Raw genomic sequence first — 21,354 nt, 5'->3', positions numbered from 1 at the left:
TCTGCTTTCTGTTAGCCAGCCAATTCTCTATCCATGCTAATACATTTCCTCTGACTCCGCGTACCTTTATCTTCTACAGTAACCTTTTATGTGGCACCTTATCGAATGCCTTTTGGAAATCTAAATACACCACATCCCCGTAGTTCTAGTCTCCGCGACCAGTGGAAACAACCTCTCTGCCTCTATCTTGTCTATCCCTTTCATTATTTTGAATGTTTCTATAAGATCACCCCTCATCCTTCTGAACTCCAACAAGTAAAGACCCAGTCTACTCAATCTATCATCATAAGGTAACCCCCTCATCTCCGGAATCTGCCTAGTGAATCATCTCGGTACCCCCTCCAAGGCCAGTATATCCTTCCTTAAGTAAGGTGACCAAAACTGCACGCAGTACTCCAGGTGCGGCCTCATCAATACCCTGTACAGTTGCAGCAAGACCTCCCTGCTTTTGTACTCCATCCCTCTCGCAATGAAGGCCAATGTTCCATTTGCCTTCCTGATTACCTGCTGCACCTGCAAACTAACTTTTTGGGATTCATGCACAAGGACCCCCAGGTCCCTCTGCACCTCAGCATGTTGTAATTTCTCCCCATTCAAATAATATTCCCTTTTATATAACATGACTTAACTTTTAACAGTCCAATGTAGTTATCTGTTCACAAGTTAGGACATATATTATACAGATTCAACAACTCAGAAGAGCTATTTTAAGACACATATTGATATTCTACTCACAAAAAGAGATTCTCCATAATATAATTATAGTCAGGTCCACTGCTCTCTGGCAGGAAACATGCAGCAAACACAATGATAGCATTGAGTCCATCACTATAGTATCCTAAGGAAAACAAGAAAAAAATTGTTTAATATTGTGCACTGATAAAAGAATTACCTAGAATCTTTTAGCATTGCAAGGAAACAGGAAATCTAGTAACTGTAACAGCAGCTCAAGCTTCTTTCTTTCTCACTCAGAAGAGCAAGCATTAAAGTGTCAATTGCAGGGTGCACCATAATGGAAACACTATTAAAGAATTCTGCATCTGTACTGTTTCAGTTTTATAAGTTATTTCATTGTCTGCACCTGTAAAAAAAAGTTTACAAAACATCAATGAATGTGAATGTACTGTGAATTCTGAAATTCTATTTACAACTACTTGATTTGGGAATTCAAATAGACTGAACAAGGTCTCTAAACAACACCATGGAAATAGTGCAGTATTTGAATCCAAATTTAAAAACAAGCTTAGTCAGTGGGGCTATTGCTCTAGGCAAATTATACTGTTTGCAGGCTGTTTTCCATGTGCAAGGTCATTTCATCCAACTGTAAAGGTGCCAAATATATTTACACATCTAATGATCACGACTTAAATCATAACTTATGGTGGTAAGTAAATAGGGTAATTTCAATGCTTGTCATAATAGCTTGATTATTAAGCCGAGAAATCCTAAAGTGGCATTGGGGATGTTAAAGTAGGAGTCCATTGTCCAGATTTGTTCCATAATGTTCAGTTTGTGCAACACAGCCAAATAGAATTAAAGATGAAGTAAGGAAGTAGCTAAGCAAACCAATAGCTGCAGAAGTATCTTGGATCTTAGTTTGAAAATGCAGTTGTAAGTGATTTGGGAGAGAGTTTTTTCTAGGGGTGAAAAGAAGTGGGGATTGGAAAAGGCTAAGGAGGATGTGGGTGCTGAGAGATACAAGGAAGTGGTCAGAGATGCCCATTTGTCCTTGATAAAGTCCAGGTAACAGAGCCTCGGATGATGCACAAGATGGTACAGAGATTGTCTAGGGTGCCACCGGGTTCTACACGTCCTCCTTCCATGCCTTCAGACCTTCCAGGTTGCTCTTTCTCTACTTCCTCAAATAATTGACCAATGGGGTCACTGTATGTAGCACCATGAACATAAAATGAAGAATCCTTTAGTGGTCTGATACAGCTGTTTCATTCTGGATGCTTCCAGCTCACTCCGTAGATATTGGCATTGGTTCAAATACAAGGAATGAGGAATGATTCATAATTTGATGCTCCCAGAGGATACGTCTCGGAAAAAGTAAATGCGCAGGCTGTGATTTTCCATCTGGTGCTCCCAGTGCATCTTGGGAACTGGCAGGCACACATCTCTAATGGACTTGTCTTTGCTGTTTAACAAGGAATTAACAAGCTCAATTGCAGTTATTCATAGGGTCACTATTTAGTACTCTTAAACACTAGGCCATAATTTTAGGAGATGCAGAAAATATAGGTGGTGCAGTGCACAAGAATTTCCTTCACCTTAACCCTCACTTTGTTCATGAGATAAAAGTAATGCATGGGAAATTTCTAACCCTATATCAGTTGTGCTGGACACACTTATGCTTTCAGATTTCATTTTTTTAACTTAATACAATGTAAAAATAACAGTAAATGTACCCTCAGAGCAACCTACGACAAAGCTGCAGCAAATATTGGCCCAGATTTTCCTGCATACTTGCACCATAGTAATCGTGCATAGCTTACGCCATTATTCGAGAGCAGATTTTCCAGGAAATTATGGTGTAAATGATGGTCTGTGTGCCATCTTGTGCATCATGACTTACACCACAACAAAATTTCCTGGGCAATTTGCGCAGCTCCGGTGTTACACTCGCCGAAACAGTGTTTAAATTAATTTTCATAGCTTTACCCCCATTCATTAAAATCCAATGGCAATAGCTACTTTCCTGAATGGATGCCTATTTTTTGGAGTGATTATTTGCATGACGTTTTTGAGTCCTTCTGCGCATGTGCGTTGTTTGTTACTGCGCATGTACACTCGATTCGGTCACGCATGCGCATTACCAAAAGGTGCGGCGGCTGCAGCCTGCAGTGCTACGCTTTCCTCGGCTCCGTGCTGAGAAGGTTGGGGATTGGATGTGGAAGGGAGGTGAGGAGAGGAGATCGAGGGGATCAAATGACAGGTGTCTGTCAAGCCCCGCCCCACCCCCTCTGCCCATTGTGCACTTTTTTGACAGACAGGTGACAAGCACCACCCCATCAAGCTCCGCCCCCCCCCCGGACCAAATGATTCACGCATGCGGTGTCGAGAAGCAGAACCTGAGGTTCCGAATCTTCTCCCCTTCCCTCCCCGCCCCCTGGTCAGCCTGGGCCCTGAGAGCGGCCGGCCGGGGGGGGGGGGCGATAGTGACGGTCCTGGTCCCAAAGCGGCCGGCGGGGGGCCATGAGTGAGGGAGGCTGGGGGGGGTGGAGAAGGAGGCTAGGGGAGGGAGAAGGAGGCTAGGGGAGGGAGGAGGAGGCTAGAGGAGGGAGGGGGAGGCTGGGGGGGAGAAGGAGAGGGAGGCTGGGGGTGGGGGGAGAGGGAGGCTGGGGGGGGGGGGGGGAGAGAGGGAGGCTGGGGGTGGGGGGAGAGGGAGGCTGGGGGGGGGAGGGTGCGGGAAGAGAGAGGGGCTGGGGGCAGGGGGCGTGAAGAGAAACGGGGGGTGGGGGGGAAAGAGAGAGGCTGGGGGGGGAGAGAGAGAGGCTGGGGGGGGAGAGAGAGAGAGAGGCTGGAGGGGATAGAGTGGGGGGGGGAAAGAGAGAGATGCTGGGGGGGGGGAAAAGAGAGAGAGAGGCTGGGGGGGAGAGAGAGGCTGCGGGGGGGAAGAGAGGCTGGCAGGGGGGAGAGAGGCTGGCAGGGGGGAGAGAGGTGCTGGCAGGGGGAGAGAGAGGCTGGCAGGGGGAGAGAGTGCTGGCAGGGGGAGAGAGTGCTGGCAGGGAGAGAGAGAGGCTGGAGGGGAGAGAGTGGGGGGGGGGAGAGAGAGGGGGGTGGGGGAGAGAGTGGGGGGGAGGAAGAGATGGATGCTGGTGGGGGGCGAAGAGAGAGAGAGAGGCTGGGGGGGAGAGAGAGGGGCTGGGGGGGGAGAGAGAGAGAGAGGGAGGCTGTGGGGGGGGGAGAGAGAGGCTGGGGGGGAGAGAGAGAGGCTGGGGGGGAGAGAGAGAGAGAGAGAGAGGCTGGGGGGCGGGGAGAGAGAGAGTCTGGGGGGGGGAGAGAGAGAGAGAGAGAGGCTGGGGGGGGGGGGCGAGAGAGAGAGGCTGGGGGGGGGAAGAGAGAGAGAGGCTGGCAGGGGGGAGAGAGAGAGAGGCTGGCAGGGGGGAGAGAGAGAGAGAGGCTGGCAGGGGGGAGAGAGAGAGAGGCTGGCAGGGGGGGAGAGAGAGAGGCTGGCAGGGGGGAGAGAGAGAGGCTGGCAGGGGGAGAGAGAGAGGCTGGCAGGGGGAGAGAGAGAGAGGCTGGCAGGGGGAGAGAGAGAGGCTGGCAGGGGGAGAGAAAGGCTGGCAGGGGGAGAGAAAGGCTGGCAGGGGGAGAGAAAGGCTGGCAGGGGGAGAGAGAGAGGCTGGCAGGGGGAGAGAAAGGCTGGCAGGGGGAGAGAAAGGCTGGCAGGGGGAGAGAAAGGCTGGCAGGGGGAGAGAGAGAGGCTGGCAGGGGGAGAGAGAGAGGCTGGCAGGGGGAGAGAGAGAGGCTGGCAGGGGGAGAGAGAGAGGCTGGCAGGGGGAGAGAGAGAGGCTGGCAGGGGGAGAGAGAGAGGCTGGCAGGGGGAGGGATAGAGGCTGGGGGGGGGTGGGGAAGAGAGAGAGGCTGCGGGGGGGAGAGAGAGGGGCTGGGGAGGAGAGAGAGAGAGGCTGGTGGCGAGAGAGAGCGGCTGGGGGCGAGAGGCTGGGGGGGGGGAGAGAGAGAGAGGCTGGGGGGGGGGGAAGAGAGAGAGGCTGGGGGGGGGGAGAGAGAGAGGCTGGGGGGAGAGAGAGAGAGGCTGGGGGGAGAGAGAGAGAGAGAGGCTGGGGGGAGAGAGAGAGAGAGAGAGAGAGGCTGGGGGGAGAGAGAGAGAGAGAGGCTGGGGGGAGAGAGAGAGAGAGAGAGAGAGAGAGAGAGGCTGGGGGGAGAGAGAGAGAGAGAGAGGCTGGGGGGAGAGAGAGAGAGAGAGAGAGAGAGAGGCTGGGGGGAGAGAGAGAGAGAGAGGCTGGGGGGAGAGAGAGTGAGAGAGGCTGGGGGGAGAGAGAGAGAGGCTGGCGGGGGGAGCGAGAGAGGCTGACGGGGGGAGCGAGAGAGGCTGGCGGGGGGAGAGAGAGAGGCTGGCGGGGGGAGAGAGAGAGGCTGGCGGGGGGAGAGAGAGAGGCTGGCGGGGGGAGAGAGAGAGGCTGGCGGGGGGAGAGAGAGAGGCTGGCGGGGGGAGAGAGAGAGGCTGGCGGGGGGAGAGAGAGAGGCTGGCGGGGGGAGCGAGAGAGGCTGGCGGGGGGAGAGAGAGAGGCTGGCGGGGGGAGAGAGAGAGGCTGGCGGGGGGAGAGAGAGAGGCTGGCGGGGAGAGAGAGGCTGGCGGGGAGAGAGAGGCTGGCGGGGAGAGAGAGGCTGGGGGGAGAGAGAGAGAGGCTGGGGGGAGAGAGAGAGAGAGAGGCTGGGGGGAGAGAGAGAGGCTGGGGGGAGAGAGAGAGGGGCTGGCGGGAGGAGAGAGAGAGAGGCTGGGGGGGAGAGAGAGACAGGCTGGGGGGAGAGAGAGAGAGGCTGGGGGGAGAGAGAGAGAGAGAGGCTGGGGGGAGAGAGAGAGAGAGGCTGGGGGGAGAGAGAGAGGGGCTGGCGGGAGGAGAGAGAGAGAGGCTGGGGGGGAGAGAGAGAGGGGCTGGCGGGAGGAGAGAGAGAGAGGCTGGGGGGGAGAGAGAGGCTGGGGGGGAAGAGAGAGGCTGGCGGGGAAGAGAAAGGCTGGGGGGAAGAGAAAGGCTGGGGGGAAGAGAAAGGCTGGGGGGAAGAGAGAGAGGCTGGGGGTAGAGAGAGAGAGGCTGGGGGGAGAGAGAGAGAGGCTGGGGGGAGAGAGAGAGAGGCTGGGGGGAGAGAGAGAGAGGCTGGGGGGAGAGAGAGAGAGGCTGGGGGGAGAGAGAGAGAGGCTGGGGGGAGAGAGAGAGAGGCTGGGGGGAGAGAGAGAGAGGCTGGGGGGAGAGAGAGAGAGGCTGGGGGGAGAGAGAGAGAGGCTGGGGGGAGGGAGAGAGGCTGGCGGGGAGAGAGAGGCTGGCGGGGAGAGAGAGGCTGGCGGGGAGAGAGGCTGGAGGGGAGAGAGAGAGGCTGGCAGCAGGAGAGAGAGAGGCTGGAGGGGAGAGAGAGGCTGGAGGCGATAGAGGCTGAGGGGGGGGGGGGAAAGAAAGAGAGGATGGGGAGGAGAGAGACCGGCTGGGGAGGAGAGAGAGGGGCTGGTGGGGAAGGGCTGGTGGGGAGGAGAGAGAGGGGCTGGTGGGGAAGAGAGAGGCTGGGGGGAAAGAGAGAGAGGCTAGGGCGAGAGAGAGAGAGGCTGGGGGCGAGAGAGAGAGGCTGGGGGCGAGAGAGAGAGGCTGGGGGCGAGAGAGAGAGAGGCTGGGGGGAGAGAGAGAGAGAGAGGCTAGGGGGGAGAGAGAGAGAGAGGCTGGGGGAAGAGAGAGAGAGAGAGGCTAGGGGGGAGAGAGAGAGAGTGAGGCTGGGGGGAGAGAGAGAGAGTGAGGCTGGGGGGAGAGAGAGACAGGCTGGGGGGGAAGAGAGAGGCTGCGGGGGAGAGAGAGGCTGGGGGGAGAGAGAGAGAGGCTGGGGGGAGAGAGAGAGAGAGAGAGGCTGGGGGGAGAGAGAGAGAGAGGCTGGGGAGAGAGAGAGAGAGAGGCTGGGGGGAGAGAGAGAGAGAGGCTGGGGGGAGAGAGAGAGGGGCTGGCGGGAGGAGAGAGAGAGAGGCTGGGGGGGAGAGAGAGGCTGGGGGGGAAGAGAGAGGCTGGGGGGGAAGAGAGAGGCTGGCGGGGAAGAGAAAGGCTGGGGGGAAGAGAAAGGCTGGGGGGAAGAGAGAGAGGCTGGGGGTAGAGAGAGAGAGGCTGGGGGGAGAGAGAGAGAGGCTGGGGGGAGAGAGAGAGAGGCTGGGGGGAGAGAGAGAGAGGCTGGGGGGAGAGAGAGAGAGGCTGGGGGGAGAGAGAGAGAGGCTGGGGGGAGAGAGAGAGAGGCTGGGGGGAGAGAGAGAGAGGCTGGGGGGAGAGAGAGAGAGGCTGGGGGGAGAGAGAGAGAGAGGCTGGGGGGAGGGAGAGAGAGGCTGGGGGGAGAGAGAGAGAGGCTGGGGGGAGAGAGAGAGAGGCTGGGAAGAGAGAGAGAGAGAGAGGCTGGGAAGAGAGAGAGAGAGAGAGGTTGGGGCCGAGAGAGAGTGTTAAGTCCTGACTCTAATGTACTGACTTACACGAGACACATGCTGAAGTCAAGGTCACTCAGGACCTGCACCTTTAATTCCAGCTCTCCAGTGCTGCACTTGCCTGAGACCTCCCTTTATATACCTCAGTGGGACAGGTATGGAGTGTCTCCTGCAAGTGCACCCCTGGTGGTAAGGTATGCTTATTGTTACAGATCATATCCAGTTACAGTCATGTGTAGCATGGTAAGATACAGTTATATATAGTAATGTGAGATACATGACATCACCCTCCCCCAAGGTCTTATTGCCTTGAAAGATTCAGTCTCTCAGGTGGTCTGCGCTCTCGCATGGAGCGTCTTAGTTGTATTTCAGTTGTTTGCCTTGGTACCTGTTTTTCGTTCGGTGTGATTGCTGGTATCTCGCCTGGGCTGTCTGTTTCGTTCGGTGTGATTGCTGGTATCTCGCCTGGGCTGTCTGTTCCACCTGTCTGTCCACCAGGTGTGGTGTGAGTTCCACATTGTAGTCTGCCTCTGGTTCTTCAGTGTTATCAGTGAATCTACTTTTTACTTGGTCTACATGCCTCCGGCAAGTTTGGCCATTGTCCATTTGTACAACCAGTAGCCTGTTTCTCTCTGTCTGTTACTGTCCCTGCAAGCCATTTGGGACCCCGGCCATAGTTTAGTACAAGCACTTTGTCCCCTATCTCATTCCAGCTCCCTCTCGAATTTCGGTCATGGTACTCAGTTAGCTTTTGACGCTTAGCCTCAACAATTTCATGCATGTCTGGGAGGATTAACGAGAGCCTGGTCTTTAAGGTTTGTTTCATCAATAGTTGCGCCGGGGGAACCCCAGTCAACGAATGCGGATGAGATCTGTATGCCAGCAGCAGTCGCGACAGGCGGTTCTGCAGTGTGGGACCTTGGATTCTGAGCATGCCTTGTTTAATGATCTGCACTGCTCGCTCCGCCTGGCCATTGGAGGCTGGCTTGAAAGGTGCCGTCTTAACGTGATTTATACCGTGGTCAACTATAAAATCGTGAAATTCTGCACTGGTGAAGCTGACCGATATGTCAGAAATGCCGTGCGTTGCAAACATGGTTCTAAGGCTCTCCACAGTGGTGGAGGTGGTGCTCGAGTTTAAAATGGTGCACTCGATCCATTTTGAAAATGCATCAACGACTACAAGGAACATTTTGCCCATCAATGGGCCCGCATAGTCTACATGCACCCGTGACCACGGCTTGGTGGGCCAGGGCCAGGGGCTTAGGGGGGCCTCCCTGGGGGCATTACTGAGTTGGGCACAAATGGTGCACCGACGGACGCAGAGCTCCAAGTCCGCATCAATGCCAGGCCACCAGACATGAGATCTGGCTATGGCCTTCATAAGGACGATCCCCGGGTGCTCGCGATGGAGCTCCCGGACAAACGCCTCCCTGCCTCGTAAGGGCATAACTACTCGGCTGCCCCACATCAGACAGTCTACCTGTAGTGAGAGTTCATGCATGCGCCTATGGAAGGGTTTGACCTCCTCGGGGCAGGCATCGCGAGCCTCTGCCCAGTCACCGGTTAAAACGCATCTTTTAACTAGAGATAACGTGGGGTCGCTGGTCGTACAGGCTCTGATTTGGCAAGCCGTCATGGGCGAACCTGTGGATTCAAAGGCATTGATTGCCATGACCATCTCACAGTCCTGTTCATCAGACCCTTCTGTGGTTGCCAGGGGTAGCCTGCTAAGCACGTCGACACAGTTGTCTGTGCCTTATCGTGTAGTTGTAAGCCGCCAGCATGAGTGCCCACCGCTGAATGCGCGCCGAGGCGTTGATTGCCTTGCACTCGAATAGTAGGGAAGTGAGGGGTTTGTGGTCGGTTTCTAACGCGAACTTGGCCCCGAAAAGGTATTGGTGCATCTTTTTGACACTATACACGCACGCGAGCGCCTCCTTCTCAACCATACCGTACTCGCGCTCCGCCCGCAAAAGTGACCTGGAGGCATAAGCAACGGGCTGCAATTTACGTGCTGTAAAACGCATCCTACCCCGTATGCTGACACATCACACGTAAGGACTAACTTTTTACCTGGGTCAAAAAAGGCTAAAACACTCTTGGAACATAGCAGGTTGCGTGCCTTATTGAAGGCGCATTCTTGGGCGTCCCCCCAAAACCAATCGCACCCCTTTCTGAGTAGCACGTGGAGAGGTTCCAGCAGCGTTCTCAAGTTCTGCATAAAGTTCCCAAAGTAATTGAGTCGTCCGAGAAAGGCGCGCAGTTCCGAGACATTCCGAGGCCTGGGTACCAGGCGAATCGCTTCAGTTTTGGATCCGGTTGGGCGGATTCCATCAGTGGCAATCCTTCTGTCCAAAAATTCAACCTCAGGCGCGAGAAACAGACACTTGGATTTCTTAACTCTTAGGCCTACCCGATCCAATCGACTTTGTACTTCCTCAAGATTGCGGAGATGAGAGTCGGTGTCCCTGCCCATGATGAGTATGTCATCTTGAAACACAACCGTCCCCGGGATGGACTTGAGCAGACTCTCCATGTTGCGCTGGAATATAGCAGCTGCTCACCTGATGCCGAATGGGCATCGATTGTACACAAAAAGGCCTCGATGTGTGTTGATGGTGGTGAGTAGCTTAGACTCTTCGGTCAGTTCTTGCGTCATATACGTAGATGTGAGATCAAGTTGCGAGAAAAGTTTACCTCCAGCCAATGTGGCAAAAAGGTCCTCCGCTCTGGGCAGTGAGTATTGGTCCTGTCGGGAGATTCTGTTTATGGTAGACTTGTAATCCCCACAGATTCGCACGGATCCATCAGGCTTCATGACGGGGACGATGGGGCTTGCCCCCAGTCGCTGAATTCCACGGGAGAAATTATGTCTTCCTGCAGAAGCCGGTCCAGTTCGTTTTCAATCTTTTCCCTCATCACATAAGGCACAGCTCTAGCCTTGTGATGGAACGGTCTGGCATTCTGTGTGATGTAGATTCTAACTTTAGCCCCTTTGAAGGTGCCCACACCTGGCTGAAAGAGATGTTCAAAACGACTTAGAACTGTTGAGCAGGAAGTCTGTTCCTCTGACGACATGGCGTGAACATCATCCCATTTCCAATTAAGTTCTGCTAGCCAGCTTCTCTCCAACAGGGCTGGGAGATCCCCGGGGACAATCCACAGGGAAAGTCAGTGCACCATCCCTTTGTGTGTGACTGAGAGCATGTCGCTGCCAAGGACTGGAACGATTTCTTTAGTATAAGTCCTTAGTTTGGTGTCGATTTTTGTGAGTTTTGGTCTGTTGCTTTTGTGCGGCCACAGCTGTTCAAATTGGTGAACGCTCATGAGGGATTGACTGGCCCCCGTATCCAGTTCCATGTTGACGGGTATCCCATTGAGTAGAACCCTCATCATAATTGGAGGCATCTTGGTGTAAGAACAGTGGACATTGATCGTGTTAACCCGCTGTACCTCGGCGTCCCGTGCACTGTTCCAACCATCTTCTGGTCCGCTTTCCGACCCTTCCGATTCGTATACCAGCCGAGCTGCTGTTTTTCTGCACATGCGAGCCAGATGCCCTATGTAGTTGCAGTTTCTGCAAACGACATGCTGAAATCGACACACCCTGGTTGAGTGCCTTCCCCCACATCTCCAACACGGACCGTTTCCATTGTTTCCGAAGGATGAGCTGCGCCTGGCTGATCTCCCTTGAGCTTCTCTCAATCTGTTGTTGATTGCTCGCATTGTGGGTTGATGAGGTGTGATCGGCTGTTCATGTGGCCCTTGATTTTGATGGCTTCTGGTGCCACTGTCTGCTGTTGAAGGTCTGCTCTCCTGCCTTTGTCTGTGTGTGGAGGTAGCAGTTTGTTTCACAATGTGAACCCCTTGTTCCGATGCCTCGTTGGTTGTTGTACCCGAATTATAGATCAGCCTCGTTTCTTCTTCGCCTGCCAAGAACGTCTGTGCGACCAGTGCTGCTGCCTCTAGAGTCAAGTTCTTAGTCTCTATAAGCTTTCGGAATATGCCTGCGTGGCCTATTCCTTCAATAAAAAAAAGTCTCTCAGTACCTCTCTCCTTAGTTCATCGGGGAACTCACATGAACTAGCCAGCCTCCGAAGTTCCGCCACGAAGTCGGGTATGCTTTGGCCCACACAGCGTCTGTAGTTGTAGAACCTGTGTCTGGCCATGTGACGGCTGCTCGCTGGCTTCAGGTGGTCTCTCACCAGTGTGCTCAACGACTTGCTTGCTGGTTTCTCGGGTGCCAGCAGGTCTTTCATTAAAGCGTATGTTTTCGAGTCACAGCTGGTCAAGAGATGGGCTCTTCTCTTGTCTGCCTTATCGTCGCCCAGCCAGTCTTTGGTCACAAAGCTTTGCTGGAGCCTTTCTATAAAGTCATCCCAATTGTCTCCAGCATTGTATTTCTCATCTGAGCTGTTGGTTGCCATTCTGTGGATTCTGTGATCCCGTAACTCTTCATCACTGTTAAGTCCTGATTCTAATGTACTGACTTACACGAGACACATGCTGAAGTCAAGGTCACTCAGGACCTGCACCTTTAATTCCAGCTCTCCAGTGCTGCACTTGCCTGAGACCTCCCTTTATATACCTCAGTGGGACAGGTATGGAGTGTCTCCTGCAAGTGCACCCCTGGTGGTACGGTATGCTTATTGTTACAGGTCATATCCAGTTACAGTCATGTATAGCATGGTAAGATACAGTTATATAGAGTAATGTGAGATACATGACAGAGAAAGGCTGCGGGCGAGAGAGAGAGAGGCTGGCGGGGGGAGAGAGAGAGAGGCTGGCGGGGGGAGAGAGAGAGAGGCTGGCGGAGGGAAGAGAGGGATAGGCTGGCGGGGGGAGAGAGAGAGAGGCTGGGGCGGGGGGAGAGAGAGAGGCTGGGGCGGGGGAGAGAGAGAGGCTGGGGGGGCGGAAAAGAGAGGCTGGGGGGGGCAGAGAAGAGAGGCTGTGGGGGGCGGGAAAGAGAGGCTGTGAGGGGCGGGAAAGAGAGGCTGGGGGGGAGGGGAAGAGAGGCTGGGGGGGGAAAGAGAGGCTGGGGGGAGAGAAGGGCCTGGGAGGGGAGAAGGGCCTGGGAGGGGAGAAGGGCCTGGGAGGGGAGAAGGGCCTGGGAGGGGAGAAGGGCCTGGGAGGGGAGAGGGGCCTGGGAGGGGTGAGGCACTGGGGGGGAGGGAATGAGAGACACGGGTGGGGGTAAGACGGATCACGTTCTTCCAACCCCCTACAAGGGACATCGTTGGAGTGGATGATATCCAGATGTCACGACATTGTCATTATTCACTTCATATCCAATAAGACTGTTAACAATCTGTACGCAATGCACTTGGAATGGGGTAAGGCACTTCGGCTGGGGCAGGGATGCACTTGGACTGGGGTTAGGCACTTCGACTGGCTCTTGCTTTCTTCTGGGGAGCTCTATCCTCTGTCGCTTCAGGAAGTCAAAGTGGATCGAGTTACAATTTGCAACGTCAGTGAGACGTTGGGATGGGCGGTTCCAGTGACACATTCCTGTATAACATCAGGGTGTGTCTTATCCTCCAAGGGGACCAATCAAAAACAACGGGTAGAGCATGGTGGCCATTTTTGCAGTACAAATAAGCACGTCCATAATTCAACTGAGAGCAACTTTTGTCAATTTCATTGCCTTTTATTTTCCAGTTTATTGCTTCATCAAATGATTTAAAATTGTCCTAATAACATGGATTGACTTTGGAGGCTGGAAGTCAGACAGAGATTTCGGGGGCAAAATTCCCCTGTTGTGCTTCCAGGGCACGGCGATGTTTTCGCCCGGGGGTCGCTACCGGCTCCCACAAAATTGCGCGGGAGTTAGCAGAGGTGCGAATCCAGTAACCCTGCGCACCGCTGGTACCGCCCCGGGCTGCTGCACCTCTGGCGATGAAGTCATCGGCGTGCACGGCGACCTCATTTCACCCTGCGGCAGCCTGTTTCCGCTCCGTTGTGGAAATTGGGCAGTGCCCCATGAAGCTGCCACGAGCGGTGTCGCGAACTGGGTTGCACACCAATCGTGGGGTGAAAGATAAAAGTGGAGGTGCGCTGCACGTGTGTCTCCATTTTTTTTTTTCTCCAACTCAACAGTCAAGCTGTTGTCCATCGATGTCGCGCGGTCCGGACCCATGATCGTGCAGCCTGGCACTCTGTTTCGGTATCGGGCTGCGGCCACGGTACCCCGCATCCCTGGGATCCAGTGGAGGTCCATTAAAAGGCCTGCAGAGCTCGTAGCATCCCTCCCCTTTAACAGAAGCAGAGGGGCGTTGAATCGCATCAGCGCTACACGCAGAGGTTACGTCGCACTTCACAATGTGCTCCCGATCCCGCCCCAAGAGGAAGTGGAGCATGCTTCCCGTGAGGGGCGGTAACCCCAATTTCGCTTCCGATCGGAACTTCTGTGCCGGGCGCAGAATGTCCAGCCTTGGAAAGGTTACCGGCCTCAACTGGGGCGATAGCCAATTTAGGTCCCTTAGTTTTGATCACGGTTTTACTTAAAAACTACAAAGAAGATTGTTATGTATGCAATAAAGGTTCAAAGTGAGTTCTGTTTAACTAAGCAAGGTACAATCTTGGCTCTGCTTTATTTAGACCCAAAGTGTATGACTCTCAAAATGGCTGGCCTTGTACACCTAAGCTGCACCATGTGCGTGTGCTCAGTGACCTCCAACAATGATGCCATCTAGTGGCTGCAAACAGAATGTACATACATGACAAAGATTCAGTACTGTCACTGCTGAATGGTCCTTGGTTGCACACATTCTAATTCATGCCATGATCATTGCGACGTACCATGCTGTCGGCTCTTTCTGCTTTAGACAAACTTTTGGATGCATACGTGACAAGTTGGAGTTTCCCCGACTAATTTTCTTGTTGGGAGTACACAACCAGTTCCATATGATGATGCGTCACAGGCCAAAACTAAACACTTACATGGGTCATAATGTACCAGCAGCTTGTTCAAGCAAAGCAGATTGGTGGCTTTCTCGAAAGCTCTGTCTTGCAATGCGCCCCACAACCAGTAGTCGCCTTTTCTCAATAGCATGTGCAGTGGTTCTAGTAAGGTGCTCAATTTAGGTAGGAAGTTACCAAAGTAGTTGAGTAGACCCAGGAACAAATGCAGCTCCGTCACATTCTGCAGCTTGGGTGCATTCTTGATGTCCTTAGTTTTCACGTCAGTAGGTTTGATGCCATCAGCGGCGATTTTCCTCCTGAGGAATTCGATCTCCGGTGCCATGAAGACTCACTTCGGGCGTTTCAGTCTGAGTCCCACTCTATCCAAACGCAGTAGAACCTCCTCCAGATTGTTCAGATGTTCCTTGGAGTCACGACCAATGATCAGGATGTCATCTTGGAACACGACGGTTCTGGGAACAGACTTCAGTAGACTTTCCATATTTCTCTGGAATATTGCTGCAGCCGAGCGAATTCCGAAAAGGCACCTGTGGTAAATAAACAGTCCTTTGTGCATGTTAATGCACGTAAGTCTCTTCGACGTCTCGACCAACTCCTGTGTCATATAGGCCGACGTCAAGTCCAGTTTTGATAACAATTTCCCTCCGGCTAGCATCGCAAACAAGTTATCAGCCTTCGGTAACGGGTACTGATCTTGTTTCGAAACTCTGTTGATCACAGCCTTGTAGTCTCCACAGATTCTGACTGTGCCATCACTTTTCAGCACAGGAACAATGGGGCTGGCCCATTCATTAAATTCGACCGGTGATATGATCCCTTCACGCTGGGGTCTGTCCAGTTCAATTTCGACCTTCTCCCTCATCATATACGCACAGCCCGAGCTTTATGATGGATGGGTCTTGCATCTGAGTCCACGTGGGTCTGCACGATGGCTCCCGTGAAATTGCCGATACCCGGTTCGAACAGCGAGGGGAACTTCTCAATACTTGGGCACATGTATCTTCCTCCAATGACAACGCCTTTATGTCATTCCAGTCGCATCTGATTTTCTCCAATCAGCTCCTGCCGAGCAGCGTTGGGCCATTGCCTGGAATAATCCACAGCGGTAACTCGTGAACCGCACCATTATAGGACACATTAATTTGTGCACTGCCAATCACCTTTATCAGTTCTTTGGTGTACGTGTGCAGCTTGGCACTTAACAGGTCTCAGCCTCGGCCTCATAGTCTTAGTATTAGTTAATTCAGAGACCTCATTGTCTTAGTATTAGTTAATTCAGAGACTAGGGTCCTGAACTTAAGGAAAGGTAACTTCGATGATATGAGACGTGAATAGGCTGGAATAGACTGGCAAATGATACTTAAAGATTTGACGGTGGATAGGCAATGGCAAACATTTCAAGATCACATGGATGAACTTCAACAATTGTACATCCCTGTCTGGAGTAAAAATTAAACGGGGAAGGTGGCTCAACCGTGGCTAACAAGGGAAATTAAGGATAGTGTTAAATCCAAGGAAGAGGCATATAAATTGGCCAGAAAAAGCAGCAAACCTGAGGACTGGGAGAAATTTAGAATTCAGCAGAGGAGGACAAAGGGTTTAATTAGGAGGGGGAAAATAGAGTATGAGAGGAAGCTTGCCAGGGACATAAAAACTGACTGAAAAAGCTTCTATAGATATGTGAAGAAAAAAAAGATTAGTGAAGACAAATGCAAGTCCCTTGCAGTCAGATTCAGATGAATTTATAATGGGGAACAAAGAAATGGCAAACCAGTTGAACAAATATTTTGGTTCTGTCTTCACGAAGGAAGACACAAATAACCTTCCGGAAGTACTAGGGGACCGAGGGTCAAGTGAAAAGGAGGAACTGAAGAATAACCTTATTAGGCGGGAAATTGTGTTGGGGAAATTGATGGACTTGAAGGCAGATAAATCCCCGGGGCCTGATAGTCTGTATCCCAGAGTACTAACGGAAGTGGCCCTAGAAATAGTGGATGCATTGGTGATCATTTTCCAACAGTCTATCGATTCTGGATCAGTTCCTATGGACTGGAGGCTAGCTAATGTAACCCCACTTTTTAAAAAAGGAGGGAGAAAGAAAATGGGTAATTATAGACTGGTTAGCCTGGCATCAGTAGTGGGGAAAATGTTGGAATCAATTATTAAAGATGAAATAGCAGCGCATTTTGAAAAGCAGTGACAGGATCGGTCCAAGTCAGCATGGAATTATGAAAGGGAAATCATGCTCGACAAATCTTCTGGAATTTTTTGAGGATGTAACTAGTAGAGTGGACAAGGGAGAACCAGTGGATGTGTTGTATTTGGACTTTCAAAAGGCTTTTGACAAGGTCCCACACAAGAGAATGGTGTGCAAAATCAAAGCACATGGTATTCGGGGTAATGTACTGACGTGGATAGAGAACTGGTTGGCAGACAGGAAGCAGAGAGTCGGGATAAACGGGTCCTTTTCAGAATGGCAGGCAGCGACTAGTTGGGTGCTGCAGGGCTCAGTGCTGGGACCTCAGCTCTTTACAATATACATTAATAATTTAGATGAAGGAATTGAGTGTAATATCTCCAAGTTTGCAGATGACGCTAAACTGGGTGGCGGTATGAGCTATGAGGAGGATGCTAAGAGGCTGCAGGATGACTTGGACAGGTTAGGTGAGTGTACAATGCATGGCAGATGCAGTATAATATGCATAAATGTGAGGTTATCCACTTTGGGGGCAAAAACACAAAGGCAGAATATTATCTGAATGGCGGCAGATTAGGAAAAGGGGAGGTGCAACGAGACCTGGGTGTCATGGTTCATCAGTCATTGAAAGTTGGCATGCAGGTACAGCAGGCGGTGAAGAATGCAAATGGTATGTGTTGGCCTTCATAGCTAGGGCATTTGAGTATAGGAGCAGGGAGGTCTTACTGTAGTTGTACAGGGCCTTGGTGAGGCCTCATCTGGAATATTGTGTTCAGTTTTGGTTTCCTAATCTGAGGAAGGACATTTTTGCTATTGAAGGAATGCAGCGAAGGTTCACCAGACTGATTCCCGGGATGGCTGGACTGATATATGAGGAGAGACTGGATCGACTGGGCCTTTATACACTAGAGTTTAGAAGGATGAGGGGGGATCTCAGAAACATATAAGATTCTGATGGTATTGGACAGGTTAGATGTGGGAAGAATTTTCCCAATGTTGGGGAAGTCCAGAACCAGGGGACACAGACTTAGGATAAGGGGTAGGCCATTTAGGACTGAGATGAGGAGAAACTTCTTCACTCAGAGTTCTTAATCTTTGGAATTCCCTCCCGCAGAGAGTTTTTGATGCCAGTTCATTGGATATATTCAAGAGGGAGTTAGATATGGCCCTTACGGCTAAAGGGATGAAGGGGTATGGAGAGAAAGCAGGAAAGTGATACTGAGGGAATGATCAGCCATGGTCTTATTGAATGGTGGTGCAGGCTCGAAGGGCCAAATGGCCTACTCCTGCAACTATTTTCTATGTTTCTATGTATCCCACAGCTTGTTAAATGCCCTCTCGTTCATGATCTATTGATTCGCCCCCTTGTCCAGTTCCATTGATATCGGTATCCCGTTAAACTTCACATTAATCAAAATTGGTTTACTCTTGGTTATGAAGGAGTATAGTCCATACACTTCCTCCTCTGGCATCTTGGATTGCGTATCCGCATTCGCGCTAGTCTGACTCTCATCTTCCATGTGATGTGTCACAGCTCACTTGCTCATCTGCAGACGCTTGTGCTGGAGATGCCCCACTCTTTGTAACTATATTGCTTAAATCGGCAATGCTGGTGCCGATGATTTCCCCCACCAACACGGAGAAGTCGGATACATTCCCATTGGCGGACGTTGGGCAGCCACAGCTTTCGCGAACGCAGCCGGAAAGACCCTGCCATGTGCCGCTCTGCCGAACGCTGAATCAATCGCATTTACAGTACTTGCCGAGGTTCGGTTCTTCACTGCTATTTGCTTTAGACTCCTGTCAGTCGTCATACATGATTGAGCGATCTGGATGATTCTTTTTAAATCCAACTCCTCCACCGCCAGAAGTTTGCGCAGGATCACCTCGTGGTTGCTACCGATAACAAAGAAATCCCGCAGCATGTCTGCCAACACCGTCCCGAACTTGCACAGTTCCGCTAGATGTCTCAGGTCGGATACGAATTCCACCGCGCTCTGACCCGCCGATCGAACGTGCATATAAAACCTGTATCTCGAGATGATGATGATGCTGTCATCTGGCTTGAGGTGCTCCCGTACCAAATGTACATAACTCCTCGTACGTTTTCTCTGTTGGATCACTGGCATGAGTAGATTCTTTATCAGACCGTCGATCTTTGAACCGCACACAGTGAGAAACACGGCCCGGCGCTGATCTGCATCATTGACCCCCTTCATTTTGTTGGCCACAAAGTACTGGTTCAAATGGTTCACAAAGTCTGCCCAATCTTCTCCTTCCACGAATCACTCTAAAAATCCAATCGTGCTCATTTTGCAAACAAAGATTCTTGTATTCTCGTTGCCAAATATTATGTATGCAATAAAGATTCAAACTGAGTACTGTTTAACTATGCAAGGTACAATCTTGGCTCTGCTTTATTTAGACCCAAAGTGTATGACTCTCAAAATGGCTGGCCTTGTACACCTGAGCTGCACCATGTGCGTGCTGCTCAGTGGCCTCCAACAATGATGCCATCTAGTGGCTGCAAACAGAATGTACATACATGACAAAGATTCAGTACTGTCACTGCTGAATGGTCCTTGGTTGCACACATTCTAATTCATGCCAATATCATTGCGACGTATTCTAATTGGAAAGACAGGAAAATATGGAGGAAGTTATCGACAACGAGATCAAAGTGCTGCATCATAACATTTACTGTGATATCGCTGTTGCAGGAAAACCTGGGCCATCATTTTATTTCATTTTTGGTATGGAGAAGAGCATAAGGTAAGTTGTGCTTCTCTAGAATATTGCCTTATTTAGCCTCTTGGTCCTGTGGTTAGGCTCTACCTACACATCCATTCCAATAGAAATAACATTCAGGATATTCTATTCTCATTATCCGAGTCCATTTTGCTGACACATCTGAAGGGTTTAACTTGATCCATAAAGCAGTCTCAGTCCAATCAGCTTAGTCTCATAAGATTTTCTCAGAAATCCTGACGATGAAAATGAGCTTGAAATAAAGATTACTGTACTGTCAAGACAGGCAACTAGAACGTTTCCATGACTTTGATCTCAATTTGTCATAATTCACAAAACATTGAGGACATATGACTCAAGCAGTTAAAAATATCAAGTTCTTTGAGCAGAGCTAACAGCTAAGAAGGTGAGATCACGATTAATTATAAATTCATGAAAGTATGAACCAGATGTCAATTAAGACAATTTTAAATTTATGGAATAAAATGCCACTATGTGATTAACGTACATTCCTCAGAATCTTAAGGAGAAAATGAGTTGATTTGAAAGGCTAAGAGGCGGTGAGTCTCAAGCACAAAATGAAACAAATAATGGTACATATAACACAAGTCCAAAAAATAGATTTCAGTTACTCATGTTCTTCTTTATGGAGTGCACATACTGTTTTGACATTACAAAGCATTGCATGCAGAAAAAAAACAACAGGCCCTGATAAACTGAGATGAGGAGAACTTTCTTCTCTCAGAGGATTGTAAATGTGTGGAATTCGCTGCCTCAGACAGCTGTGGAAGTTGGAACATTGAATAAATTCAAGACAGAAACAGAGAGTTTCTTCAATGATAAGGGGTTATGGGGAGCGGGCGTGGAAGTGGAGCTGAGTCCATGATCAGATCAGCCATGATCTTATTGAATGGCGGTCCCTTCATCCAAGTCGTTAATATAGATTGTAAATAGTTGGGGTCTCAGCTCTGATCCCTGCAGCACCCCACTAGTTACTGATTGGCAACCAGAGAATTAATCATTTATCCCGACTCTCTGTTTTCTGTTAGTTAGCCAATCCTCTATCCATGCTAATATATTACCCCAACCCCGTGAGCTTTTATCTTGTGCAGTAACCTTTTATATGGCACCTTGTCAAATGCCTTCTGGAAGTCCAAATACACCACATCCACTGGTTCCCCTTTATCCACCCTGTTCGTTACATCCTCAAAAAATTCCAGCAAATTTGTCAAACATGATTTCCCCTTCATAAATCCATGCTGACTCTGCCTGACTGTTCCCTGACAATTCCATAGTAGTCAGCTCAAATAACATTTCCTCTGATAATGAAGCATCCCATGGCAACGTACTGCAGGACATGGATAACATCCAAACTTGGCTAACAATTTGATGGTACCATTTACACCACATAAGTGCCAGGTGTCACCAAGAGAAAGTCCAGCCATCACTGCTTGACCATCAAGGGCACTGCCATCATTAGGTCTCCAACCATCAACAACTTGAGGGTCATCAGTCATCAGAAGCTGAACTGGAACAGCTACATCAACACCGTAACTACAAGAGCAGGGCAGAAGCTGGGTACTCTGATGAGTGTCAAATATCTTGACTCTTCAAAGTCTTTGCATGATCTACAAAGCTCAAAATAGGAGTGTGACGGGATGCTCACCACTCACCTGGATGGGTAATGTCGCAACAAGCTTAATACCATCCAGCACAGAGCAGTTTGCTTGATCAGTGACCCGAGACTGGACTCAATATCCACCCCTTTTATCAGCAATGCAATGTGGCAGCAGTCTGTACAATCTACAAGACTCACTGAAGCAATTTACCAGCGTTACTTGAACAAAACCTCCCTTCCCTGTGACCTCTACCACCAAGGTAGAGTAGGACCTCAAAGGTAGTAATCTCTGGATTGCTACCAGTGCCATGTGCTAATCAGAGTAGAGGGAGCAGGATAGTTAGAATAAATACGTGGCTTGAGCAGTGGTGCAAGAGGGAGGGATTCAAATTACTGGGACATTGGAACCAGTTCTGGGGGAAGTGGGACCTGTACAAAAGGGACGGTCTGCACTTGGGCAGGACTGGAACTGATGTCCGAGGGGTGACATTTGCTAATGCAGTTCGGGAGTGTTTAAACTAATATGGCAGGGGGATGGGAACCTATGCAGTGAGATAGGGTGACGTAATATGGAGTCAGAAACAGATGGTAGAAAGGTAAAAAGCAATAGTGGAAGGCCGAGTAAACAAAGGCAAGAAACAAAAAGGGCCACACTACATCATAATTCTAAAAGGACAAAGGGTGTTAAAAAAACAAGCCTGAAGGCTTTGTGTCTTAATGCAAGAAGTATCCGTAATA

The 21,354-nt window shown here is 50.7% G+C and overlaps 1 protein-coding gene across 3 annotated transcripts in view; it reads right to left on the bottom strand.

The window, feature by feature from the left end:
* Positions 1-21,354, bottom strand: part of LOC139265594 (protein prune homolog 2-like) — an 808,581-nt gene that overhangs the window by 104,746 nt on the left and 682,481 nt on the right. For all 3 annotated transcript variants that reach the window (XM_070882707.1, XM_070882715.1, XM_070882724.1), the window contains one exon: positions 736-838. In XM_070882707.1, the coding sequence (XP_070738808.1) occupies positions 736-838 (103 nt within the window). The remainder of the gene's footprint in view (positions 1-735; positions 839-21,354) is intronic.

The sequence above is a fragment of the Pristiophorus japonicus genome, chromosome 1, assembly GCF_044704955.1.
Source record: "Pristiophorus japonicus isolate sPriJap1 chromosome 1, sPriJap1.hap1, whole genome shotgun sequence".
Taxonomy (NCBI): domain Eukaryota; kingdom Metazoa; phylum Chordata; class Chondrichthyes; family Pristiophoridae; genus Pristiophorus; species Pristiophorus japonicus.
The sequence above is the reverse complement of the archived record's forward strand: the minus strand, read 5'-3'. Positions and strand labels throughout refer to the sequence as shown.